This window comes from Anopheles aquasalis, chromosome 2 (genome assembly GCF_943734665.1).
Source record: "Anopheles aquasalis chromosome 2, idAnoAquaMG_Q_19, whole genome shotgun sequence".
NCBI lineage: Eukaryota > Metazoa > Arthropoda > Insecta > Diptera > Culicidae > Anopheles > Anopheles aquasalis.
In genome coordinates, this window is record NC_064877.1 from 56,014,400 (window position 1) to 56,038,730 (window position 24,331).

The 24,331-nt window shown below is 44.6% G+C and overlaps 3 protein-coding genes across 3 annotated transcripts in view; all 3 read left to right on the forward strand.

Annotated features, from left to right (window-relative positions):
- LOC126580904 (uncharacterized) overlaps positions 1–13,854 on the forward strand; it is a 52,991-nt gene extending 39,137 nt beyond the window's left edge. Inside the window, exons 3-5 of the mRNA XM_050244249.1 lie at positions 5,431–5,902; positions 6,095–6,205; positions 10,807–13,854. Coding sequence (XP_050100206.1) covers positions 5,840–5,902; positions 6,095–6,205; positions 10,807–11,940 — 1,308 coding nt within the window. The 5' untranslated portion in view covers positions 5,431–5,839 and the 3' untranslated portion in view covers positions 11,941–13,854. The remainder of the gene's footprint in view (positions 1–5,430; positions 5,903–6,094; positions 6,206–10,806) is intronic.
- LOC126580905 (fibrinogen-like protein A) overlaps positions 1–24,331 on the forward strand; it is a 74,810-nt gene extending 50,479 nt beyond the window's left edge. Inside the window, exon 3 of the mRNA XM_050244250.1 lies at positions 24,311–24,331. The gene's annotated coding sequence lies outside the window, so the exon portion shown is untranslated. The remainder of the gene's footprint in view (positions 1–24,310) is intronic.
- On the forward strand, positions 20,168–24,321 carry LOC126575809 (fibrinogen beta chain-like). The gene is made up of 2 exons (XM_050236705.1): positions 20,168–20,838; positions 23,069–24,321. The coding sequence occupies exons 1-2, from the start codon at positions 20,168–20,170 to the stop codon at positions 24,303–24,305; spliced, it is 1,908 nt and encodes a 635-aa protein (XP_050092662.1). The 3' UTR covers positions 24,306–24,321.

Below are 24,331 nucleotides of genomic sequence, written 5' to 3' on the forward strand. Positions count from 1 at the left end.
TAAGCGGTTACTATCTGCTGCTTAAGGATGCTTACCGTGTACTCATAGGTGGTATTTGCCTTTGACAACATCAGAACCAGTGATGCTTTACGCCTGGACGAACGGTAATGGCCGTGGTTTGGGTTGAGTTTTCCATTTTATTCAAAGGCTGCCGCTGCTTCTGCCGCTGGATGCTAGATGGTTGATTGTGTGGTTGTGGTAATTGCAAAGACTCGTTTGTATGTATGAGCCATTGTGCGTCATGAATACAGACAGTACCGGCTCCATCTTACCGTAACGATGACGATGATGATGATGATGATGGTACATTTCAATTTCGGAGTCGTCTCGGAGGCGCATCCACTCGAAAAAGGGGATCGTGAACACGGAATGAATAGTAGCGCGAGCGGCTCGAACAACAATGCTAATTCCCTTCTTCCCCCTTCTCGAGAGGATTCGACATCAATGAAAAGCCCCCCTGGGAGAAGATATGCTAATGGGAGCTGGAGCTATTGGAATAATGCTTTCCCAAGAATATGGTTTCACTCTCCAGCGTCCATATTGTGCAGACAGATGTTTGGTGTATTAGGAAGTGCTCGCTGTTACGCTGTCGTTTAATGTTTGGCCTTGAAAGGCCAACAGAGAGAGTATCCTGATCAAAAGTCTGGTTTATTGAAACTGCAAGCGTGATAACTACGTCTTCTGGCTACGGTTCCTAAAGACCGTTTTGCAGGATGGAAGATTACTAGACTGGAAACAGTAAAAACTCTCCTGGTAAGCTTAGCAATCCCTCCAATCCATCATAACCTTCTCCCTAAGAACCACAAAATGGGCTCAGCTCTCGGCTTTTTGTCTGGCTTTTAAGGCAAATCGCTCGTAAATCCCCTTCTCCAACCAAAGGATCCACAAATTCGTCGCCAACCCTCCGATTGCCAATTATTGATACTTAAAGTTTTTTTGTTGTGGCGACGAGATGGCAGCAACTTTGACACGGAACACGGATTCCATTCGCCAACACGCCAATCCGTCACTTCCATTAATGCCGGGCCGGGCCCAATTGGCGCGACAACTTTCGTGGGCAGTTTTATGATTGCTCGGCCAGTTCTGAGATAAGAGCTGAGCCATTCCGCTGAGCGCGTTCTAATAATGATGGTGGCGGCCAGTGGTGGTTTCGATATTGAGATTGTGGCCACAAAGCGATTGAGGTTTGAGGTTCGAGGTTTTTGATTAATACACACCGGATACAGCTTATCGGTGGTCGCTGTTGGTGTCGGTTAACCATAAATCACCTTCGGGAATGCATGTTTATACTCCGGAACCGGACCTGAGTTCCTGGGTTTGATTGTGAGTGTCGCATGGGCTGGTAGCACTTAAGGGGGGACTTCGGTATTTAATTTTTATTTGTGACACATGTTTTTAACACCGTACCGTACCGTAAAAACTACTGGGCCGATCGTTTTGAAATTTTTACACATAATTTGCACACTTTTTGCCAGGTATTTCCGCCAAGATTTCAATAAAATTGTTTACACTTTGTTTTAAACAAATCTGTAAAGTTCGTTTTTTATGGCAGAATCGCAAAAAGCATCACTTTTTCAACTTCAAAAATCTGCCAAAAATCGAAAAATTAGAATATTCACAAAAAATCTTCGGGACTACCTAGATAAACTTATAATCTTTCTAACGAATATCGATTTTTGTTTTGCTGATGACCCGCCACGCAGCTACGATGGGCACCAGAAAAAGTATCTTTTCGAAGACACGACTGCCTAAATTTGATGGCATGGATGAATTTTTCAATAAATGTTACTCAAAACAATACCAAATATTCTTCAAAAGTTTTAGATTATTATGTCATTTACTTGAAAAACTACAGTTGAATGGTTACGTCACACAAAATCGTTAAAAACGGGCCTTTTTTTGTCCCGAAAATACCGAAGTCCCCCCTTAAATATCACAATTGTTGTAAAAAACATAAAATCACACAAATGACACAATCAATGGGCTTATGGTTTGCGAATTGGTAATGCCTACCAACAGTGGCACTTGCCAGAAATAATTAATTCAGGGATAATCAATGAAACATCGAATTTCCCGCATCATAACCACCACTAGCAGCAGTGGCACACAGCGATGAACGATGCGTGACAGTAAGGGAAGTTGACGACTTCACGGTTGGTCGATCGCAATTTGATGACCACCACAACCGTTCGTGATGTGTGGCACGGAACCACAGCACAGCGTCCGTTCAAATCTGTTATCCACCTCACTTGGCACCGTGATTATGATGATTATGCTACCGTGTGGCGTGTTCTGGTCGCACGTTTTGTGGGAACTCGTTGCTCGTTCGCTGCGACACGCGAACTGTCTGTCCGCAATGGGCAATTCGGAACAGTCCGAAGCCGGAAACGGTCAGTCTAATATCAGTCAGAGAAACGCCAAAGGAAGCCATGTCGGTGCTGCTGCTGTTGCTGCTCGTCCGCATTTTGAAGGAAAATCTTTTGCATTTCTCCCTGCGCTGGGAAAGCGTCTTCACGCCGTGCAGAGCGAGAGGAAAACCTGCGAAGCCAAACAGTAATGACCACTAATGCAATGTATGATTGCGGCTAATTGTGCTGGCCTCTGGACGGGCCAGGCCGACGATTGCGCAATGTGCGCGGTGCAGTGAAAGCGAGCTTCTGCCTTTTTGGGGGGTGTTTTGGAGGAAGATCTCTTTGAGCTTTGAGCTGACGCACGGTTTGCATGCCATGTGGTCGAAACGAAGCTAGTGTGTGCTACCAGCAACATAAAACATGATATTATCGCCTTGGTGTGATGGTTATTTTATCGAATGGCTATATGTCGACGAGACGATGTGTGAGTTATTTTGCTGCTGGTTGTTAATATTGTAGTCATAGCGTCAGCAGATCAGGTGCGAATATGAGAGCACGGATGCAAACGTAAAATTGTATATTATTTTTGGGCGGTAAAAGCATACATTCTCTGTGGCAATCTCGCGCGCGGCTTTTTTGTGCTATTCGCCTCCTCTGCTTTAGTAGCTGACGCTTTACATCATTTCCCTTTTAGTCACTCCGTGGGGATGGTTCGGAGTTGATGGAGTGAGTGAGCATATTTTCTTCCATCAAAAAAAAGGACCTCAAGCGTCACCATTAGTGGAGTGGAGCTGCTATCGCATGTTGGATTGAAAATGAATGAAATTTCAATAACACAATTCATGCTCAATTGACATTCATATTTGAGAAGTGTTGACCAACGGGTTTTGGCATAAGAGAACAAAATTTTTCATCTCCAAAACTCATCTAATAATAGAAATCAACCCACTCAGTAGATCCGCCAGATGAAAATGAGTTGAACAAAAACTCAATGCCAGTCCTCAGTGCAAAAGTTGATTGATTTGCTTCACTGGCTAATAGGAACCGGCGGCGAATGAACGGCGAGTCAAAGTCTTCCATTTTCTCAATCCCTTTTCCATCAAACACTCCCAGAAGAAGTATTGCTTGCTCGCTTCGATGCACAAAGAAAATACCATCAATGTACCGAATCACCAAACTCTTGAACTGCGATCGGTTCTGTTGTTTGGCGCAAAGCAGCGAATACCTGCTGACGGTGCAACGGGTTCACGTTTTCAAATGTACACGCTCGACGGGATTCAATTTCCCCAAAAAACGCGCTGCCACGCACACCAACCGTGAAAGCAAATAAATAAATTGAGAACTCGGAACACCTGCTCTCAAGGTCGTCAAGGTTGGCGGTGAAGGACCTGGACTTTCTGCATTTCGAATACGAATCCTCACCGTCGCATTTGCACGTTCTGTGCTTCAAAACTTATAACGAGCTGCCCCGCCCCGGTAGTGGTCAAATCAATCAAACTTATGATAATTGTTGAAGTGACACTCCCAAACTGTCCCCGGAACTCAATTAGACTAAAGCTCCCGCCTGTTCGCCTGTCCAATTATTTTTGGCGATGGCCACAAGTTTATGGGAACACGTTCGCAAAGCCTGAGTGAGAAAAATAGATTGTTCAACAAGTTTCTTCGTGGAACTGGTGGATCGATCGATATCGATCGACTAGCCAGACTATCAGTCAGTATCATCTCTGGTGGTGGTACAGTGAGGCCATTGCTATATTTGCCGCTTCCCCCCCCGTGACAAGTGGCTTGTTCTCCGGTCGTTCCGTGGAACCAATTCACTATTTATAACCTATTGTGACCAACTTCGGTGCTCCGGAGTGTCAGGCGGCGCGGCGTAACATCGATGACACTTCAGCACCGCCTCCGACATGACAGCAGGCACGTCCACCATGCCGTGGATGAGCCACTGCCTCCAAAACAGCGAACAGGAAAAGCTACATTGCGGTAGCAAAGTGTCATCAATATATTAACGGAATCCTCGGCTCAGCTCACCATCACATGGCTTCATTTTGAGCTGAAGAAGCTTTCCGGAGGAGACTCCAGGTCGATCGATTCCGGCCATGCCCGCGGATGCCGCGATGGTGCTTTTGCATGCGCGAACGCGAACCATTTCCACGTAATTGTCTTGTTTATCCGTGGAGCGGTAGACGAGGGCCACGAACGCAAAGTGTTGATGTTCCGGTGCTGTCACGGTAGCGACGGTGCTGCTGCTGCAAACCGCCACCGGCATTCCCGGGAAGGCAGATCCACCGAAAAATGTTTATGCACGACGGGGATAAATGTGAGAGCTGAGCATGCCGGGCTGGAACGAGAACCACAGCCGGTTCCTATCATAACATTATCGTTCCGCGAGGTTATCGCACGATGGTGCTTCAAAAAGACGACTGATTGAAGCACTTGGTATGCCACCGATGATCTCGATACTGTGTCGTTCGGAGGATTGACAACTGGTTGACTCTCTGGTGGCTTCACCGGGAACTGAACAACCAACTGAAGGAACACGGTTTCAAATATTTGCCCGAAATCTCTTTAATGACATTTTCCTGTGCTTCACATCGTTATGTTGGCGAATCGTGAGCTGTTGGAGCAGGATTCGTTTGCCAATTCCCAATACACATTCGGTCGTAAAGTATGCCCCAACCGATGTATGGATGGATTAGAGTTTGCTTTGCGGATCGTGTGCTTCAATCCATCGAAGAATCTGTAACGAATCCTTTGGGTTAGCGAAGCATAAACGGTTCACTGTCGGATGACGGATGAAGCAGCGGGGTGGTAAATCGAATTTCTGCGACAATTGGCAAATATGTGAACCTGGGACCGGATGATGCGATTCGAGACAAGACGATCCGTCAACGGCACCATTTGGATTGGATTTACATAAACCACGTTCCGTACCGCACAACCAGACTATCACCTCGTTTCGATTCATCTTTTTTCCACGACAGAAAATTTGTTTGAAGAAAATAAACTTTACGACGAGCGTGAGCACGTAAATGCATTCACCGTTATTGATTCTTTTACTTTCCTTTTTCGTTTACAGGACGTCTACTGTGCACCGGTGTAGAAGAGCGCTTGCGGCACGTCCCACCGGTCTGCCCTGACCTGGCCTGACCTGAAGACTTGGTTGACGCATTATGCGACACCGGCTGCTGGCAGCGGAACAGGACGATGATTAATATTGTGCCGGCATCAGCGACCATGACCGTCGTCGGCCGCCGCATACTAATCACTTTCGGAGTGAATCGAGAGCGAACGTAAGACCGAGAGAGAGAGAGCAGAGAGAGAGAGAGCGCAGCAGGCGGAATTGAACGAGGGTGTCATTCCCCAAAAAGTTTGATCTCAACTTTCGAAAGACCGAAGGGCAGAAGGATATTCGACCAGCGCGAGGAACGTGGAAGGAGAGTGGACAAATTAATTAACGACTTTCGGACCCCCAGTACCCGCCAACCATGCCAGCCACGACGGTGAAGAGTGAGGCCACGGATCAGCACAATGACTGTGATAACGAGGAGGTATGTAACCAGCGATTGTTGGACTTGGATAACTTTGGAACGATTTCCAGCTCGAAATTCGGCTCAAAATAGCTCCAAATCCTTATCCCTTTTTCCAGTATCGAGACCTTGTACGTGCGAGCGGCCACTTGTTGTTCCAAATTGCTGCTAGACACTGCCACTGATCCATACCGTCGTTCACTGTCGTTCCAGGCAGAACCGAAGGATATGAAAAATGCGCATCTAATTATCGGCGAGCTACGGAATCGGTGCCGCAACCAATCGGAGCAGATCATGGCCTGGAAGAAGGCTTACTCCCTGCAGGTTCGTCTCAAGGATGCTTCAGTGCCAGGGAGAGGGCGAAGGCGACCCCCGACGTTATCTGTTGCCTCGGCGAGCGATAGGAGCGAGTGCGAGGGGAGCGGTTGTTTGTTGTTTTGGCCTCGCAGCGGGTGGTTCGCGAAGGGCAAGGCCATTACCATTATCCTATCAGCACCTCGCTGTTCGCTCAATTTAACGTGAAGCAGCCTGTACTAAATTAATCCATCACCTCCATCATTATCACCAGCATCCCAAAACCGGTATTGTGGGGGATGTTGGGAAGGAAATGGAGAGGTGGCTCAAAGGATGCTTCTGTTGCCGGTTGCTAACGAAGGACAAGTGGAGCTGCCCCCAAAAGAGCTCCGAAGTGGAGCGTTGGAAGGGAAAACTTTCCTTCAAAGATCTCTGATCCCCAATTGAAGGTGTTCCTTTTTTGGGAGGGGCCGTGCCACCAGTTCGTGGCCTCTGTATCCTTCAGTATCCGGAGCCAGATGTCAAACGGAGGTCAGCTTAGCGGGAACGGGGTGGATGGGGACTGTGAATGATAAATTATGTGCCATCATCTCCGGTGTGTCGTGGCCCCGGCATGGTAGGCGAACTAATGGGACACGCTGTGCACATGCTGCCTGGACCACCTGGAGCTGTTTGGTTATGACTTTTTGATAATATCGTTGGCATCAGCGACGCGAACAACATGATTAGGTCGTGTAGGTGATTATGATTGAGGGAAAGGTGGCGCTAATGGAGCCATTTAGAACCTGGTAGCTGCTACCTGGAATGTGAACTGGGAGTTGACTGAGTACCCAAATGGTGCAGATAAGTAAAATGGAAAACAATTTGTATGCCAACATTTCACCTAAGCTTCTTTTCCGGCTGCCCAGAATTGGAGGTGGATTTGTTTGTTTCGCAAAAGAAAGAGGAAGATTTAGCACATTTTGTTTGGTTGACAAATACCTTCCTCCAAAAGCGAGAAGCGTGCCATCGAAGGAGCCAACGACTGTCACATCGATAAATCCCCCAATCGTGTTTAGGGGCACCTTCGGTAGAAAATATATGGCACCCACGTCCGGAAACGTCCAATCCCCTCGAGCGATTCAATGAATTGGAAATGTTTGACATTTTGTTTTATATTCTTGTAGATCTCCCCCACCACCTACATTTCCTGACGTTCATCGGACGAGGGATTAGATTGTTACAACAATAGACACACGGGCTGCTTGGATGTTGAAGTGGAAATCCAATCAATTTTCCCAAACTCCGCAGTTCTCTCTTGACTTTTACCTTTCTTATGGATTCGATTTTGACTTCGACGATCACGCCGTGACACCCCTACGCTTTGGATTAATCTTTCGATGTACGTGTTTGTAAGCAGATGTTCTAGGAACAGCTGCTGGCTGCTTCTACAGAGTGAGATTTCACGAAATGGTTCTACGATTGTTCGGACAACGCTTGTAGCGATAACAGCGGGCAGCAAAAGGATAACATTCCTACTGAACACCACACAGATATGGCTGGTTTGTGGAAGTCACACTTCGTTAGCCAACGACACATGCACACACCCAGCGTGGTCATGGTGGTGAAAATTAAATTTTACTCTTTGACAGCTCCGACTACCACCGACAGAGCCCGGCGACACACTCCTGTTGCTTCTGTTCCCGATCTACCTTCCCGGGGGATACGCCCGAGAGGAATGTTAATAATGGAGTGAAAGATGAAGTTGCGGATCAACTTTTCTCGTGGTGTAAAAACTAAAAGTTGAACGCAGAGAGACCGCGCCGCGACAACGTACTGGCTGGTATTGGAAGAAAAGAAACCTCATCAGCTTGTTACTTGGGGCGGTTTTGGTTCTCCACGAACCGCCCCACAGAAAGATAACAGACACAGCCAGACACCGCCGAAACCTTCCTCACCCCCGGTCTGAACACGGCTCCCGACGGTTAACGACGATAAAACTTTACCACATTAAAGTGAACAAAGTTAAGCGGCGAAGCGGAAAGACGGTGATGGCTGGGTCCGTAGCTACGAACAGAACAATTTGGCGGAATCCACAACATGTACGCCAACTTTCTGGGGGCGATGGTGACCTACGCCATTAACTCGTTTTAGGAAGCGCATCAGCGAGACCACATCGAGATGGAATTCGGGTGTCTGGGTTGATTGAAAGAATGGTTTGCACAGAACTCGCTCGAACCACCATTGGATCGAGGTTTTTAGGCAATGAACTGTACGCGCCCCCCCCCCCCCCCCCCAAAAAGGGGTAACCATAACAGAACGGCGGCCAGAGCTTCATTAATATTGGTTTTTGCCTCCAGTACCATTCCTTCACCGATGGTACAGAGGTAACTTTTGGCCATAAATCAGCTCCATTGCCAGTACCGGTCACTGCGTGATTCTGTCGCTCGCACTGGTCAGTGAAACAGAAATTAAGGTTTCACGATTCATCGCGAGCACGTCCCATTGGTCGGCCCCCGAGCGGTGGTGTGGTGAAGGTTTTTGAGTTTGTTTTCGCCACAAATTGTGGTCGGTCAACCGGAGGTACGACACCGGAGGTCCTCGTTCTACCAGGAAAGGTGATTTATACAAACCAGGATTGATGACGATTTTCGCAGGTGTTCCAGAGGTGTCCCAGTGTACGTGCTCCATCAATCATGCACTAAATCGTTGAGCCGAGGGTCGCCTGTGGCAGTGGAAAGATCTGATTCGATTTGTTCTAATCGGCCACGAGCCCAGTTACCATTTTTCGTTTGCTTGTCTGATTAATTGGATAAATTAATAGCAATCGCTGTGTATCGCTATCACAATTTAGCGAAAGTCTCGTTTATTGTAACAAGATGTATTCTGTTAAATTTTATAGAGGAATGTACAAATTGTTGTGGATGAAAGCGATGTACCAGGTGTATGCATATGAAACCGATCTTTTTGTTTAGCGAAAAAAACCTTTATTCTTGAAAAATAGAGAAAAAAATATTCTCCAAAGTAATGGCAATCGTTAGCTACACATTTCAACTATGTCTTAGGCAATGTTTGGTTGTCTTCCCAAAAAAACCGCCAATCTGTACCATTTTTTCAAAACCCATCCATTTTCATTTTGAAGCATTTTCATCGAGCAAAATAGGTAAATTTTGTCGTTTTTTGATATTTTGGTTGATTTTTTCATAAGCCTCGGTCAAAATTGATTAATTCTTGCTTGTAATGATCATAAGTAACCGTTTTCGCCAATAAGGTCTGCAATTTGATGACTTCTAACAATTTCGCTGGTTTTTGGTTCTCACATAAATATCACTACTTTTTAATTTTTTAAACCACACTTTGCACTGTGTAGCAGTGAGAGCATGCCCACCGTAACTTTCAAAGATTTCATGCGATTCGGCAGCCGATTTTTAGAGATGGAGACAAAAAACCAACGATGTCCGCGAATTGCAATTTTTAGGAACGGAACTTGCCATTTTAATCGTTATGAAAATATTTGTTATAGTATCAAATTAGAAAAAATGCATACCGATTATGTTTAACGGATGGCTAATGAACAAATTAAACCACTTAGACTGACTTAAAAGCTCCATTTAGCGTATATATAGCTTTAGATCGAAAAAATCGGTTGTTAAACTGTTGCACTGAATTCACCAAAGCCCATAATAAGAAATTCAGCCCATAATAAGAAATTCGACGTTGATTGTAATGGAAATGCCGGAACATGATTGAGTTTCAATCAATCCCGTGAGTCCGTAGCCCACGATAAACCTGCATATAACGCTCCTGCAGATATTGCAACACGCAGTGCTGCCTCACGTTCGGTCTTCCAATTTTGCAAACGATCGATTCCGACGGTTACGAGTTTTGAAACAATAATCCTCAGAAACATCCCATTGAATCGCAGAAGAAAGTATTCCATCGTTGTGCTGCCTGGTGTCGGATGAGGGATTTCGCTGCGCACTGAAACAATGGAACAAATGTTGCCGTGCCGTGCACCGGCATCTGTCCAACCACGTTCGAAGCTCCCCTGAACCTACGCCATTGTGAAGCCAAGTAAATCCTTGACGCTCGTGGCGTAATCTATTTATTTCATTTCATACACTTGCTGCTGCTTCCAACTGCTGTTGGTTGGAGAAGGGAGCGTGAATTTAGAGCACGAACTTTACAACAGTAGCGTCTGTTGAAAGCCCTTCCATACCATAGACAGGAACTCTTAGGGATGTTCGCATGGTAGTAAAAAAAAGAAAACAAAGGAAGAGAATACATCTTACTTGTCATCCGTTGTGCGCTTCCTTCTGCGGCTTACCGTGGATGTTGGAAAGGGTGTTGTGTAGGAACACTTGTTGAGGCACGTGTTCCAAGATGGAAGTGTGGAACACGTAATCGTTTTCTGTGTTCTGTAACTTTTCTTTTCGATTATACCCTGAGGCAGCAAAGTTAAAGCACGGTTTCATGACGTGTGGTACACAAGAAATAAGAAAAATGGTTTAAAGTCACATCTTATTGCTGCAGCAGATGATATTTGAAGGTTTTTGTTTAATAACTGATGTAATACATCCTAGAAAAAGAAATTATGTGCGAGCTGCAATGAATTTTAATGAATTTTCTTTTCCTTTTAATTTCGCTTTCAGCAAGAGCAAAACCATCGATTGCAGAAGGAGAAAGCGGAGCAGCTAAACTATCTCACCAGCCAGCTGCTCCTGCTGGAGTCCCGTATCATGCGCAAGCAGAAGCAAGTCTCGAACGTGATCTACCAGCGTGAGCTAACGATCTACCGGCAGCAGAAGATCATCGAGGCGCTCTCTAGTCGGCTGATCGACCATGGGATCATGGACGTGGGCATGGAGCCACCGATGCACTGTGGCAGCAACAGCAATGACTTTGATTCGCTCAACGATTCCGACTCGGCGGTCGTGCTGGAGGACGTCGATTCGGACTGCAACAGTTCGATCTACTTCGGGGGTAGCATCAGCGGCAGCCTAAAGTCACGCGGTGGTTCAAACAAGATGTCGAATGACGTCACGATCGTACGGTCGATCTCGGATGCGATCGAGACGAACCTAAAGTACAACAACACACGCCGCTCGAACTGTTTCCTGAGGCGACCCGAAATCCTCGAAACCGTGTACAGCGTCGAAGAGGATCCCGAACCACAGAACAATAGCGCTCAGACTTCACAGACGGCCACCGGCACTCCAACGCAGTCCGGCGCAACGGCGGCCATGGGACAGAGTGGCAGTGGGACGGCAAGTGGCTCTACGACTGGACCGACCTCACCCAAACCGGAAGGTGTCAGTGAGAAGCGAGACAAGTTTAGGAATCGTACGGAAAAGTGCATATCCACCGATCAACCACAAGAGGGCACGACCGCACCGGTCATCATCACGAGCAGTAGCTGCGATGTAGACTCCGATAGCTGTGACGTAACGGTTGCGCCACCGATGCAGCATCCAGACCGCTGCAAGACGCAAGGAGCGGTAACGAACTTTAATCGCGTCATGTCGAACCACCGATCGGTGACAAAGCCCAAGGACGTGAAGTACAAGCGCATCAATAAGGCCAAATCGAAAAGTTTGGAGGAGTTGCGGGGTCGGTTAAAGCACTGGGTCGAACGGGGTACCTGTAACATCAACCTGAGCCACGATCCTACCAATGGAGCGGGTGGCGTCGTAGTAGGACATCTGGCCGAGCATTGTGGGGCCGGGGCGCAGCTACAGCAGACGCAACCACAGCCACAAGCTGGTCTGGCGCAGAGCTACGCGTGACCTGAATCGAAGGCCCGCGTCCGGGGCAGCATTTAATAGGAGCGCGAGGAACCGGCCACCCAGCGTAGTGGCGGTGGTGGTCCGGAAGCCTCGCGTCGGAACTTGGAACTCACTAGCACTACTTCTACTACAATTCCTGTTTCGCGTCGTCTCCATGCGGTTCGCCTTTGCACGTCTGCTGCCCTAGCCGTCGGTCTGGTAGCTCTCTGGATCGGCTTCTTTTTCTACTCCATTTTGCGCATCCTAATGCCGGCGTTCAGTGGACGGCAACGGTCAACTTAGGTAGTAAAAGGCAGGCTAGCAGCCAAGGGCCTGAGGACAAGGCGACAAATCTTGTGTACATGAGTCTGATCTGAACACCCCTTACACCTATTTTAGTGAAAACTCTATTTATTTGTGCTGCTGCCTGTGTGCGTTTAGTGATTAAGCAAAAAACGTATAAAGTAAAGTATCGCCTCAAAAGAAGCACTCATAGGACAAGCGGGTGATGCGATGGGACGTGAAATGCAAATTCCAAAATGTTCTGACTGAGTCAGGTTACCTAAGCAAGCGCGTGAACGTCTGCCCCGTGGAACCAGATTTTAAATATTGGCAGACAAGTTCCCTAGTAGGCAGTGGCCGAATCGGAGCAAACGAGCAAAGGATCGTTTTTCGAGATTGAGACGTTGGATTGAGAAGAGCGGAACCATCGTTATCATTAGTGATAGTGAAGGAAGCGTGTAAGGCGTTTAGGTGGCGTAGTAAGAAGATGACCACACGATTGTCCTGGGCTGGCCTGGCCTGAGTGTATTTGTGAATGCTTTTGTAAAAAACGAATCCAACTCCAAAATCCTCCCAAAACCATCATTGAGCACGATAGATAGTGGCGCACTGAATGCGCTTGGAATTGATTTAAGAACTCATGCCCACGCACCTGAGCCTGGGCTGTGGCGACGTTAGTGTATGTGTGTGATCTATCCTTCCAAAGTAAAACAGCTATAATGACCGCGGATAATTGGTTGATAATCGAGAGGCCGAGAATGTTCCTTTAGTTAAGAGAAGCAGAGCCCCGGGAGCAGACAGCGTGAAGTGTCTTCGTGGGAGTTTGGGGGGGGGAGATGAGGTAGTAGACATTTTACTCCCCGAATTGATCGACGGAAAAACGGGGGCCCGTTTGAAAGTAAATTACGAATAAAGTTTCATCATCAAAACAGAACTACCACTCGGTGTGGTGATCCCTTGAATCTCGATCTCTCCACCGTCGGACACTCTGGTTCGGTTTACGGTTTCGCGGATGCACGCGACAATCATCTACTTACTGCAGCACTGGCAGTTACAAAAACGAAAAAAAAAACACCTCACCACGCATCTGAGCTTACAAGCACGTCCCTAAAGGAACTGATAAACTCCACCTTTTTCTAACGCATTTACTCCCGTTACCAAATACCATGGAAAGCCACCTTTCCTGCTAGCCTATCAGCCTATATCGTTCATTCGTCTATTTCCGCTCTCCTTAGCACGTAAGGCATGTACATAACAGCAATCGAAACGCCGCCCACTGTGACTATGCGGGCAGTTTCGGTTGCCAAAGAAACAAATCAAAGTCCGCGATCCTCAGCAGCGAGGAAAAGATTATGAAACATTAACTGTAAGTGCTAAGCGGGGAAGCAGCCGAACCGGTATCCTTAATCGGGACGAAATCGGACGGTACAGGACCTCACGAGTCCTCGCGACCCGGCTCGTTCTTACCGCTTGAAAGGGGATAGGGGATGGCGCTCTCTTCCACGGCACCTAGGCAATAAGGATGAGTTGAAAGATGCATAACGATAGGGCGTGTTGTTTTGTGAAGAGAGAAAAATGTAAACCTTAAGCTAATGGACCCACAAATCACCCACGAGGTGAGCTGGCATCTTCTGTGGAGAGACCAGGAGGATGGTAAAGGAGGGGAGGGGGGTGGGGCGGTGGAATTACCCCCCCCAAGGGCGTAGGCATTATGCTAAGACAGAGGACACATTGTACATTTCATGATGATGTGATGACAGTTCTTACACAGTTTCGCAATCATTTCTGTAATTAATGCTTGAAATATAAAAGTGCGATCGGCATCTTACCACTCACTCTGCTAAACTGAGCTCTCAGAAGGCGTACCGTCCAGTGCGGCGGTGACTCGTGTTTTCTTTCTATTATTAGTAAACAATTTTTATATAGAACTCGTTTCGTTTAATTAATTTAATTGCGAGAATGTATTTCTTTGTTTTAGAATCCGAAAGGTTGCCTGGAAATACAAAAATCTGTGTGGCTTTGAGAAGAGAGAAATCCCACGTTAAATACTAAACATATATCTTTTATGCAGCAATTCTTACGGATTGTTCGTTTCTTTCCCAATCAACTCTAGAATCAAACATATTCCTCGTCGTCATTCACTCTGCTGTTGGTGTTGAAAACACGAAATGGAATTGCATTTCTTCCCTTTACTTTGAGCGATTGAATTTGAAGTTGCTGCCATCGAACCGAAAAGAAAATGGATTCCCGAACTGCTTTGATCGTGTGAGTAACAGTGAGTCAACGAGAGCAACCTTCCTAACTTTTAACTTTATTATCACCACCGGGTGCGAAACTTTTCCCCGTTTTTGCTCAGCTCACTTGGATGGAGCTGCAGAGAATGCGAAAGAACCATTGTTGTTGGTGTTGGTGGGGTTGGGTCGTCGGTGGAAACCCTTTCACGATTTTACCGAAGAAGTGCCGCAGGGATTGAAGCGTTCCTTAACTAGTTAGTTTTCATGATGCAACTCTGCAGCACACCTGAGCGCCAGCTGCACAAGGGGGGCTTGGGTTTGAGGGGTTTAATAAGAAGAACGTTGACGACAGCATTCCTCGCGAAAGTCACGTGTTTGTAATCAGGGCAGCCATGAACAAATTACCATAATTTGGAAGTTTCCTCGGCATCAAAGAATGCCTTTCGGGTGGAAGCAATGCAGTATAAATTGCAGTCATAATCAAAGTTCTTTTGTTATCACCATCGTTATCGTTTAGTGAAATTAGGTTTTTGTTCCGAACAAAAGGGTGGTTAGTTTCTGCCTTTTCTTAATATGCAATTTTGCTTGGAATGCTTCAAATTACTAACTTGGTTTTTTTTACAAATTTCCGTAGCTCAAATATTAAACTAAAAAAACATTTTAATATACAATAAAGATTGCATTTTACCAAGTTAATTCTTACGAAGATTCAATGAACGCTGTACGGAAAACTAATGTTGAACAAACTATCGATTGCCTGGGATTGATTTATGCCGTCCAGAATAAATTAGGATTTATCAGAAACAAATAGAGCTGATAGAGAACGGTGCTATCCACTTCTTCAACAAAGTACCTCCAGATTAATCATCTGCTATCTCCCGGGGGGATGCTGAGCTTCAGCAAATACCTGAGGCAAACTCATTTCCAACACCAATGGCTACCGGCTCTCTAACTAACTAGAATCAGATCCGTGACGATGGTTTCGAAGAAACGGTATCGTTCGTTGAATCGTACATTCCAATGGGAAATCCAACCGGAGTCGGGCTAATCGACAGAATCTCTCACAACGCAAGCAACATCACCAATAATGAACCGAAGCCTCCCAGCTGGGGCTTCACGGGGGCGATGATAAATAATGTCAAGATACGTCGACCACCGGCGATGATGATTCCACTCTCGTATCGTTCCTCATGTGGCAGGTAGCAGGTATGAGGTCTCCAATCACAACTCGTGAACCTTTCTCGTACCGATCGGACATGGACGATAAGCGCCATCGTTTGGTAGAATGCTCGCTCAACAGGTCTGCTCTGGTCAGGTGGTTGAGTTCCTTTGAGGATTTATCTCTCTCTTTTTTACTTGCTCTCTCTATCGTATGAAGCGACACGAGAGGGTCCTTTCGAAGTGTCCTTCGGTACCATTTCAGAACTCGATTTGTGTAATTCAAACCATTCCAAAAGGTGTCATCTGATGATGGTGCTCAGGTGCTCATGACATGAATCTGACTAATTATGGAAGCCGTTTAGGAGCAACCCCGACTACCCTGACTCGACTGGCCCTTCAGGGTCACATTTCACTGGAAATTAAATTCAATTACTTCCGTTCTCTGCGCCACCCGGATCGTTCTGCTATATGGTTGTTCGTTTCGTCGCGCTTTTTTCGCTTTTTTTACATTTTTGTCCCGTTCGCTTTCGATTAACTTCCGTGGCACTGCGTTCAACTATAGAAGTCCTTTAGGATGCTTGCACGAATAAACCACTGGGCGGTTAATGGTAGTTCGGCTCGGCTTCAGACACACCAGTGGACTCGATGTTTTTCTAAATTAAAAATGGTCTCGTTTGGTGCGCTTGGTATAGTCGCTCCCAGCCATCCATCAGATGGGCTGAGGTGGCATAGGGTTTTAGTCGTGGAAACGGTTTCGGAAAATGAACCTTGGCTCCCTGCCACACCTCGGAGTCTCGCGTTTTCCCATTTCGTCGGAATGAAAATGTACTGCAACTCATTACGCATTGTTTCTAATGGGTATCGTATCCGTAGATCGGATCCAGGTAATGATGATGCTAACCGGCGGTGGTTTTATGAAGAGAATTCTCTGAGCGAGAGCCACGGCACAAAGGAAAACCAGGAGAGTAATTACTTTTTATGCAGAACGGCGCAGAAAGCTTCGCTAGAATGAGTCTTTTATACGTTTTTGTATTGAAAGGAAATTGTTTGCAATGGGCGAATGGAATTTTTATTTATTGATAATGTTCGAGCAATTGTTTGATAAACGGTTGTTGGGAGCATCATTGAATGGTTATTGCCACCAAACTGGATATTTTTTACTCAATCGGACTTTTGGTCTCAGAACCTTCAGCTGATCAGTTTAATCCGCTAGAATGAAATAAATCACTTTGCGTTGCCTTAAACAATGAACCAATAAAATGGCTGGTAATTTCAGTATTAAAACAGTCACCTTTCATTAAATAATTAAATGCTATTATTGAAAAACAGATAGTTCCTTGATTTTTTAAATCGTAGTGTATCGGCTCTTCCTATCGAGGAGTCGTCTATCTCCACCGTTGCCGATCACAATTTATCATATCACACGGTGTCATTTTAGGCGAGACTAAGTAAATGACACTTAACTTATCAAACAAACAAAACAGTATTTGGAGAAGTGGGAAAAAATATAGCTGTTCAAAAATGTGTGAAAGGAATAAAGAAATTTGCTACAATTTAATTAAAAAAATGGATTTGAACCATTTAAAAAAGACTGGCTACAAAAAGCAGCTCGATGTTTGGATACCACGTGAATGCTCTGGACTGCTCCGCACAGAATTAACATCTACGATTTTTTTGCTGAGACGAATTCAAAGCATTTCTGAAGCTTATGGTAACAGACGAAAAGTGGATCAAATACGACAATAATATGCGTAAATGATCATGTAGCAAGAAATGAAAAGCTAAACAAACAATCTCAAATGCCGGGATTGATTATGCTGTGTGTTTGGTGCGATTGGAAAGAAATCATCCATTATGAGCTACTCCAGCCTGGTCAAACGATCAATTCTACTCTTTATTGTCAATAACTGATGAGATTTAAGCAAGCAATCTAGGAAAAATGGCCAGAACTGATCAACAGAAACGTCTATCAGGTTTTCCATCAGGACAACGGTAGACAGCACACATCTTTCATTAATCAATTTTTTAATAAAAAACGAAATGTAAAATCGAAACGAAATGTAAATGTAAAATCTTCTTGGGCCTTGTAGAAGGACACGAACAGCGTAATAGGTCCAGATCATTCCGTACAAGAGAAAAAGAAAAAAACATAAACCAGAAGGGTGCACTCTTGTGCTTCGCATCTTAAAATACATCATCCTAGAAATACGATTCTTCGACCATTTGTTTTATCTTGCTTTTGCGGAGCTATTTCATCATAATATTAGTAAATTAAAATAATATAAATCAAGTTAACAATTCTGTTTGTTCATTTATGTTAACTAATAAACAGTCAAAAATTCGAAATGTGATCCGAAGCACACGTAAAGTTTATAGATCCTTAGAATAATATTAGACTGTATACATCGTGACAATTATTCATTCTCATCAAATGCATTAACGATCATTCATACCATGATATATCTCAGTGTAGTGTGGATGTTAAAGACACCTTTGTGCGAAATCAGCTGCATCTCTTAATATTGAAAAAAGGAGATCCCGTTGGCATTATCGGACGGTCGCATCGGTCAGGCGTGATCTATGTTCCTTGCGCGAAATCCAGTACGATAGTAAAGCATGGAACACCTTAAATTTGACCGCATAAAACAGGAAACAGCTAAGGCCAGAAATAAGCTAAACACATGGTAAAGGTGTCATTTTGTAGGTATTTTATCTAACTATCCATAAAAAATTGCGATTAAATTATTGGGTCACGTTGCGTATTGATTTACGCACTATTGGTTTTATGCGACACATCATTTTCTGCACACTAGAGGAAGAAGTCTCATTGGCCATTTTTCCCACCATTTGTATATTCCCGATGGATTTTTAATCATTTTGCATTGCTCCTTTAGTCTTCATTAGATATTAGTAGATAATAGCCCAATATAATTGTATTGGACGACACTGTGGGCAATTTGGTGGATTGAAGATTGTTGGTATGAAATCAATGTTGTTGTTTCGATACCAACTTATGACCTCCGTGCTATTACAGTAGCTTACCAAATCGGATCAAAACTTAACAGGACCTTTATGAGACTTAATAAAAGGTAGAATGATCTTTTCCAGGCATTCTTCTTTGTACAAACGGCCGTTCATGGACCTCCCGTCATGAAACGGCCCGTAGTTTTCAAACCACAACTGCAGTTCGCTTGCCAAATGAGCAGTTTACGGGTGATTTTATCTGCGTAAATGAGCTAAAACGTTACTTTTGTATTCCCTCTACGAATGCTGAAGTCAAATTTGTTTACTGGTTTTTGCCAAAATGAAGTTTTACGTGCGTTTTTACTCCAGTCAAATTTTGGTTTCATAGTAAGTGTCCAAATTTTTTTTCACTTTTCGTGTTCCATCGGCGATAACTTTTGATGGTATGGTTCGATTTTGGCAAATTTTTTATCACTAAAAGAGAAGGCTATAACCTTTAAAAAGACATCAACAGAGTAGGAAAGCTACCACTAGGGGCACTGCAGTGAGAAGAAGAGTGCGGCCAAATTTAAGGTGTTCCAAGCTTTAATTGAACTCAAACCAGACACTGAGGCGCTACTTCGAAACGATTAAGCCCTCCACTTCAAGACAATTTGATTTGATCAATGGATCCATCGACGTTGATACCAGTAGAACGTCGATCACCATATCTCGCATGCCTTTGATGTAAATTAACATGATTGTCACACAATCACAATCAAATGAAAGCAACAACTGAGAACTACACCGTTGCTCTCTGCTTACCACAGCTGTGGTGGTATGATTGTTATGCTTGCGAGTGTTATCTTGCCATGAGCATAAGTCACGCATAAATGTTCACCAAACCGATTGCTGTGGTTCAGTAGGGGTCAACATGATAAGCCATGATTCCATTGAAGCAATGGCCTTGAGAATGGGGTAGCTGACGATGGCTGATGAGATCGCGCCGACTACTGTGGTCAGATCAGTTCTACCAAACATAGCGATCGTTTGTAATTTATCAAACGATCTAACCGCATCTCGTTGAGCATGCCATTTGCCATGCAAACTTTGCATGCTTGTGCCAATCATAAAACTAATCATTCAAGGCCAATCTCACGAGTTCTCTTTACGGTGATGGTTTCATCTGAGTCATTCCAGAAGATGATGATGATGTTAAAATTAAGAGCACAGATAGATAAGCAAAATTCAAGTGTGACGATCTTCATTCACCATTTGTTATGTTTGCTTACTACTTACTTAATAAAATAACACTGAATGAATGATGCGGTGATCTCTTATCATCAAAAGACCGTGGGATAGCAGTAGAGGCGTCCCGCAAGACAACCGCACTGCAAACGGTGCCCAACCAAAAAACAGCACAATCAACTTAACCAAAACTGGTTTTTTTACGGTTTGTATACCACATTCCCCACCAAATTCATTCTTGAATGTTTCTCACGGGAACCTATGTGAAGGTATGGGCAATGATGTAGTATAAAATCTCTTCCCACAAAGCATTGGATCACAGTCTCGGCTCGATCTGCCATCGACGTGTTGTTACGAAGACAGTGCTCCCATCTCCGAAAATGAAGCTGATCATAAGCTTCATCGTTGTTTGTGCTGCAGTGTACGCAAACGCCAACCAGGAAACAGCGTCCGGAGATGGAACTCTGGGAAACGACCCGAAGGCGCTGCAGGCCAAGTTTGATTTAATCGACCGTAAGTTGTTGGAACTGCAGGTTGAACTGAAGAACCAGCGCGAGGAAGTCGCTAGGAACTTCAGTTTGCTCCAGGATTGTGTCACGCCAACAGCGCCATCAACCCAGATCACCTCAACAACACCGAACCCTAAGGGACCAAGATCGTGCAAAGAGGTGGCGTCGAATGTCTCCGGAGTGCATCTCATCTACGTTGATAACAATGATGCCCCATTTCAAGTCTACTGTGAGATGGAAAAGAATGGAGGAGGTTGGTTGGTAGTGCAGCATCGTTTTAACGGATCGGTCGATTTTTATCGTACCTGGGATGAATACCGCGAAGGATTTGGAGACCTCAACGGTGAATTCTGGCTGGGCCTAGAAAAGATGCATCAGATCACCGCGTCGCGCAACCACGAGTTGATAGTAGAGCTAAAGGATTTCAACAACAAAAACAAAAAAGCACGCTATTACGGGTTCCAAATAGGTAGCGAAAGTGAGGGATACAAGCTAAAGACCTTGGGAGATTATAGGGGAGATGCAGGTGACACAATGAAGTGGTATAACAAGGGAATGAAGTTCTCCACCAAGGATAGGGATAACGATGGAGCGTCTGCTAAGAGTTGTGCTCAAGAGAGAGAAGGTGCCTGGTGGTACGGAGATTGCACGTATGCGAATTTGAACGGAAAGTATAGGAATGATGTAGCTATGAACTCAATGTTTTGGTTTTTTTTCCATATCGATTATAACGGGCTGAGCTACTCCAGGATGATGATCCGAGAGCTTTAATAATGATGTTGCTAGCACTGATCGCGGTTGGTAAACAGACAAAAAAGCAATGAATGATGTATATGATATTGAATAAAAATGTATTTTAAAATAGCTTTTCTCGAGAAGCATTTTCAATTAAGCAGAAAATGTCCGCATCCCTTAAGGGGGGACTTCGGTATTTTCGGGCCAAAAAAGGCCCGTTTTTAACGATTTTTTGTGACGCAACCATTCAACTGTATTTTTTCAAGTAAATGACATAATAGTCTACAACTTTTGAAGAATATTTGGTATTGTTGTGAGCAACATTCATTGAAAATTAATCCATGCCATCAAATTTAGGCAGTCGTGTCTTCGAAAAGATACTCTTTCTGGTGCCCATCGTAGCTGCGTCGCGGGTCATTAGAAAAACACAAATTGATATTCTTTAGAAGGATTATAGGTAGTCCCGTCAAGTTTTTGTTGAATTTTATATTTTTCGATTTTTGGCAGATTTTTGAATTTGAAAAAGTGATGCTTGTTGCGATTCTGAAATAAAAATCGAACTTTACAGATTTGTTTAAAAAAAAAGTGTAAACAATTTTATTGAAATCTCGGCGGAGATACCTGGCAAAAAGTGTGCAAATTATGTGTAAAAAATTTCAAAACGATCGGCCCAGTAGTTTTTACGCTACGATGGGCACCGACTTTGAAAACGTTGGTTTAGGGAAACGCTCTTCAAAGTAGCGAGCTGCATGGAGCATTGTATGAAACGCGGATTTTCAAAAATCTGTATCTTTGTCAGTTTTTCCTCGATTGATCCAAAACTTTTACACAATACTCTTGAAAGGATCAGCTTTCAGGGAAAAATGTTTAAAACATGTGTAGCAAATAAAAATTAAATACCGAAGTTCACCCTTAATAGAAATCCGAAAACCTACAAATTTCCAGCAAAGAGAGTTTTGGTTCCTTGTCTGATGACTTTGAATACATCGTTAATTGTCTTTGATGCTTTGAAAGAACTAATAAGATGAAGCCGATTCTCCGTTACTTTCTGCAAATTTTCAACAAGTGTTATATTAATCGCACCCACAGTTCTAGCGTATCTTCTAAGCGGTTTTATCAATTCCACTTCTGGTTTGGAAACATTGTTAAGTAGAAAAAATACGATTATTGATTTTGTACGGTTCGTTATCAACGGAAAAGCACTATGTACAACAGAAATCATTGAGTTGCAGATTAGTTATTATTATAAGTTAATGTCGAAAACCAAAATTTACTGCATCTCAGATACTCTGCTGGTTGCTAAGCTTCGGCAGATGGTTTTGCGTGATCCTATTCGATCTTAGATTCAGTCCTTCCTAACCAGTCGGTCTTTCTGTGTTTAAGTTGAGGAGTGAGTTTTCTTTGTTCGTGAACGACTGCTCCACTGTGCTACCGCCCAATCGGGTTCCTCCCCTTCTTGGGACTACTCACTGCTCAACTCTCCTCACCCTCGACAAGCAGACCCTTGGCCTCATTGTTAGCATGCTTCCCGACATTCGCAATCCGCGGTGCCTGAGTGCTGTTTACTGCGGCTGGGTTCTTCGTCCTGTCCTTGAGTACGTCTTGGTTGTCTGGTCAGCATCCTCGCCTACCGTTATGGACGAGTTGGAAATGGAGCAACGGAGATTCCCCAAGTTGTCTACTCGCAGATTCCTAGGCATCTCTTATGACGGCATTGCGTCCCGTCACGCATAAATGTTCACCAAACCGATTGCTGTGGTTCACTAGGGGTCACAATGATAAGCCAATTCCATTGAACCAATGGCCTTAAGTATGCGGTACTTGACGATGGCTGCTACGACTTTTGTGGTCAGATCGGAACTGCATTAAAAACGATCGTGAGGAGTTTATCAAACACAGTAACTGCATATCATATAGCTTTTATTTTCTTAATTGTGGTATACAAACCACATTCACCACTAAATTTATTCTCGACAGTTTTTCACGATCAGCTAAAAGCATGTGTGGGCATGTAATATAAAAACTCTTCCCAAAAAGCGCTGGACCACAGTTCCGAATCGATCAGCAATCGACGTGTAGTCCGAAAATGAAGCTGACCATTGGCTTCATCGTTGTTTGTGCTGCATTGTACGCAGGGACAGCTAACAAATGCCCAGAACAAATCGCCGACGCCATCGTAGAGACACCGCCTGGAGATGGAATTCTCGGACAAGTGCTGGAAGTGCTGCTAGCCAGGTTTGATTTCATTGACCGTAAGTTATTGGAACTGCAGGTTGAAGTCACCGAGCATCGCGAGGAATCGGAGAGAAATCGTTTCTTCAACGATAAAACGTTCGCCGACTTAATCTGGACGATCTACCGTCTAGAGCAGGACGTCGGAAGGAACTTCAGTGTGCTCCAGGATCATTCCCTGATCATCCTTGACCAACAGAAATCGTGTGCAAACCATGACCGGCTGCGCGAGAAGTTGTTGGACTACCGCCCGAAGCAGAACAACTCATCCTACGATCCCCTGAAACGAATTTTGCTCTCCTTCAAATCGCGCATCCCGGATTGTGTTACGCCATCTACATTGCCACCTTCTGAGATAGAAAGCACCGCAGCAACAACGGTAACAGAATCAACAACAACATTTAAACCTAAGCAACCCGCGTCGTGCAAGGAGGTGACATCGAATGTCTCCGGAGTGCATTTCATCCACGTTGATAACAATAGTGACCCTTTCCAAGTTTACTGTGAGATGGAAAAGCATGGAGGAGGTTGGCTGGTAGTGCAGCATCGTTTTAACGGATCGGTCGATTTTTATCGTACCTGGGATGAATACCGGGAAGGATTTGGAGACCTCAACGGTGAATTCTGGCTCGGACTAGAAAAGATGCACCAGATCACCGCGTCGCGTAATCATGAATTAATGGTAGAGATAAGAGATTTCAGCGGAGACTACGGATATGCACGCTATAACGGATTTCAAATAGGTAGCGAGAGTGAGGCATACAAGCTAAAGACCTTGGGAGATTATAGTGGCACTGCAGGTGACTCAATGACCGAGACCAATAAAGGAATGAAGTTCTCCACCAAAGATAGGGATAATGATGAGTCTCGTTACAGTTGTGCTCAAGACAGGCAAGGCGCTTGGTGGTACGAGCATTGTAGTAATACGAATTTGAACGGAGTGTACCAAAACAACATAGGCTATGAAACAATGAATTGGCATCATTTCAAAAACGATTATAACGGGTTGAGGTTCTCCAGGATGATGATCCGCGAATTATAATAAAGGTGTTGGTAACACTCATCGCG